Source organism: Penaeus japonicus, unplaced genomic scaffold (genome assembly GCF_977035675.1).
Source record: "Penaeus japonicus unplaced genomic scaffold, GWHDUDI00000001_assembly GWHDUDI00000023, whole genome shotgun sequence".
In the NCBI taxonomy this organism is placed as follows: domain Eukaryota; kingdom Metazoa; phylum Arthropoda; class Malacostraca; order Decapoda; family Penaeidae; genus Penaeus; species Penaeus japonicus.
The window spans coordinates 8,326,936-8,329,435 of NW_028234425.1; the positions used below are offsets into that span (position 1 = coordinate 8,326,936).

Here is a 2,500-nt window from a genome sequence, read left to right on the forward strand (position 1 = left end):
CTTTATTACACCTAGTTACTCTTTGGGTAAATTTGGATAAAGATGCAACCAACCCTCTAGGCATGACACAATATTTTTCTGGTAGTTTTCGTAGTGCTTTGTACAGTTTTGCTACTCATTTCCATTGGAAACTTTTTGTGGAAAAAAAGGGTTATATGGTGTTACGTCATAATTAAAGGTATGTCAGGCTGAAAGGTTCGTTTTTTCTCTACGGGTGGTTGCGTCTTTATCCAGTAATACCACTCTTTGATTATTATTTGAGACTCTTTGATTAAGCAAAATTCAATATTACATCAAAACAAAAACCAAAACTCCTTTGCCTTTTATTTATCACTGTTATGAAGTAGTTTGGTTTTAATAGATCTCAACTCTTTAGTTTGCAGTAGTTGAAATAGCATTTTTGTATTGGAATTTTATATATTATTATTATTTTATTTATCTATCTTTTGTATATTATTATTATTATTATTATTATTATTATTATTATTATTATTATTTTAATATTTTTTGAATGAAAGAATTACATAGACACTGGAATAGCTGTATCATGCAGGAAAGACAGTTACTCTACTCCACCAATTTCTGCTTATCTTGGTGGGTCTTGGAGAAAAAACTTTTTCAAGGTACTATAGAAAAAAATATTAGTTCTTTATATAGTATGTTAACCCGTTAACGACGGATGACAAGATAACACGTCTAGTGGTTTTTGGGCTACACGACGGGGACGCGTTACTTTGTCTAGCCCGGGGCGCGGGAGGAGCCAGCGCGCAGCGCTGGCTCGCGGCTAGTGCGGCCGAGAATCCCGACGCGTTAGGCTTATGCATTCAAGAGTCCCGGAATTTTGGTCTATTTAAGCCGGATTGGCCCCGTCGGGAACGGGTTAAGAGGAAAGTAAGGATGTACCCCTTCTATGATAACCTGGAGCAACCTGCAACATGGACTGGAAAACTACCTACAATATTACATGCAGGTTCTCAGGCTAAGTCCTAATGCATCTTTTTACAGTGTAGTGTAGATACAGAATATTATTAGTCACATTTATTACTGATATGGTATAAAAAAGATGCAGCACTTACTTAATCAGATAATTTTAGAAGTATCTTCTTTTATAGCCATTCTATAGCAAATTTGTCATTAATTGTCATGGATCTTATAGCCAGTAAAAAGAACTTAACAGCAGAAAATAGTAGGGAGTAATTTATAAATGATGCCAACTTCAACTTGGACATGAATATTAACCTATATGGCTCCATTATGGTAAACCAGAGACTTCTGTTTTTGAAGTTTGTTAATCTGGTATATGCTGGATCGCTCAGGGGTACAGTAGATGACCTACCATCCTAAGCCACAGTAGCATCTTTGAGGGGTTGTTGGCCCAGGGAAGCTTTTATCTCCTTTTCAAAATTCTGTCTCCTTTCCATGGAAATATTGGGCCAACACCGCCCTCTAGTTTCATTATGAACCCTAACATCTTGTTTTAGGAAATTCAGAATCAAAGGATTATGATCCAACTCCATTCACTTCAGCTCAATAAGATAGGAGTAGTTTGGTCAAGTTTGCTTTGGTTAAACCGAGTTCATTGTGACAAAAGGATAAAAGGGTATAAATGAGACTGAATAGTTTCACAACACAAGAGATGTAATTTAAGCATTTCGGGTTACCCCGTCTTTTGAACTACTTGTAGTTCTGAAGACGGGGTAACCCGAAATGCGTATATTACATCTCTTGTGTTGTGAAACTATTCAGTCTCATTTATACACAAGCAAAACATATTAGCAGAAAACACAAGCAACACACACAACACAAAAAGCAATAGCCAAAACTCCAACTCTATATTTATAATCTATATCTCAATATATTTAGCCTCTCCTGCTTACCCTTTCCTTACAGACAAAAAACTAAAACAAAATACAAAAAGCAAAAAACACGAAACACTAACTTCAACTTCATTATCATTATCATTATGATCATCATTATCATCATCATCATCATCATCATCATCATCATCATTATGATGATGATGATCATCATCATTGTCGTTATCGTCATCGTTATTGTTATCATCATCGTCATCGTTATTGTTATCGTTATCGTTATTGTTATTGTTATCGTCATCGTTATCGTCATCGTTATCGTTATTCTTATATCATCATCATCATTGTCATCGTCATTGTTATCGTTATCATTATCGTTATCGTTATCGTTATCGTCATCGTCATCGTCATCGTCATCGTCATCGTCATCGTCATCGTCATCGTCATCATTATCTTATTATTTTTATTATCATTGTTTTGATGTAGCTATTCATTGATATTAATTATTGTATAAATATGTTTTAACTAACCTATTTATATTACAGACTACATCACTATATTTTATGATTTATGATCATTACAAAAATATGCATTTGTTTCTAATGTAACTGTTTTGATCTCAGTGACCTGCGTCAGGCAAGAGCTAGGCTCCTGGAACTGTTCCCGGATGCCAACCACGAGATCGA

At 35.0% G+C, this 2,500-nt stretch overlaps 1 protein-coding gene across 1 annotated transcript in view; it reads left to right on the forward strand.

Annotated features, from left to right (window-relative positions):
- Positions 1-2,500, forward strand: part of LOC122251492 (BRO1 domain-containing protein BROX) — a 13,030-nt gene that overhangs the window by 599 nt on the left and 9,931 nt on the right. The window contains exon 2 of the mRNA XM_043013484.2: positions 2,438-2,500. This exon is cut by the window's right edge and continues 138 nt beyond it. Coding sequence (XP_042869418.1) covers positions 2,438-2,500 — 63 coding nt within the window. The remainder of the gene's footprint in view (positions 1-2,437) is intronic.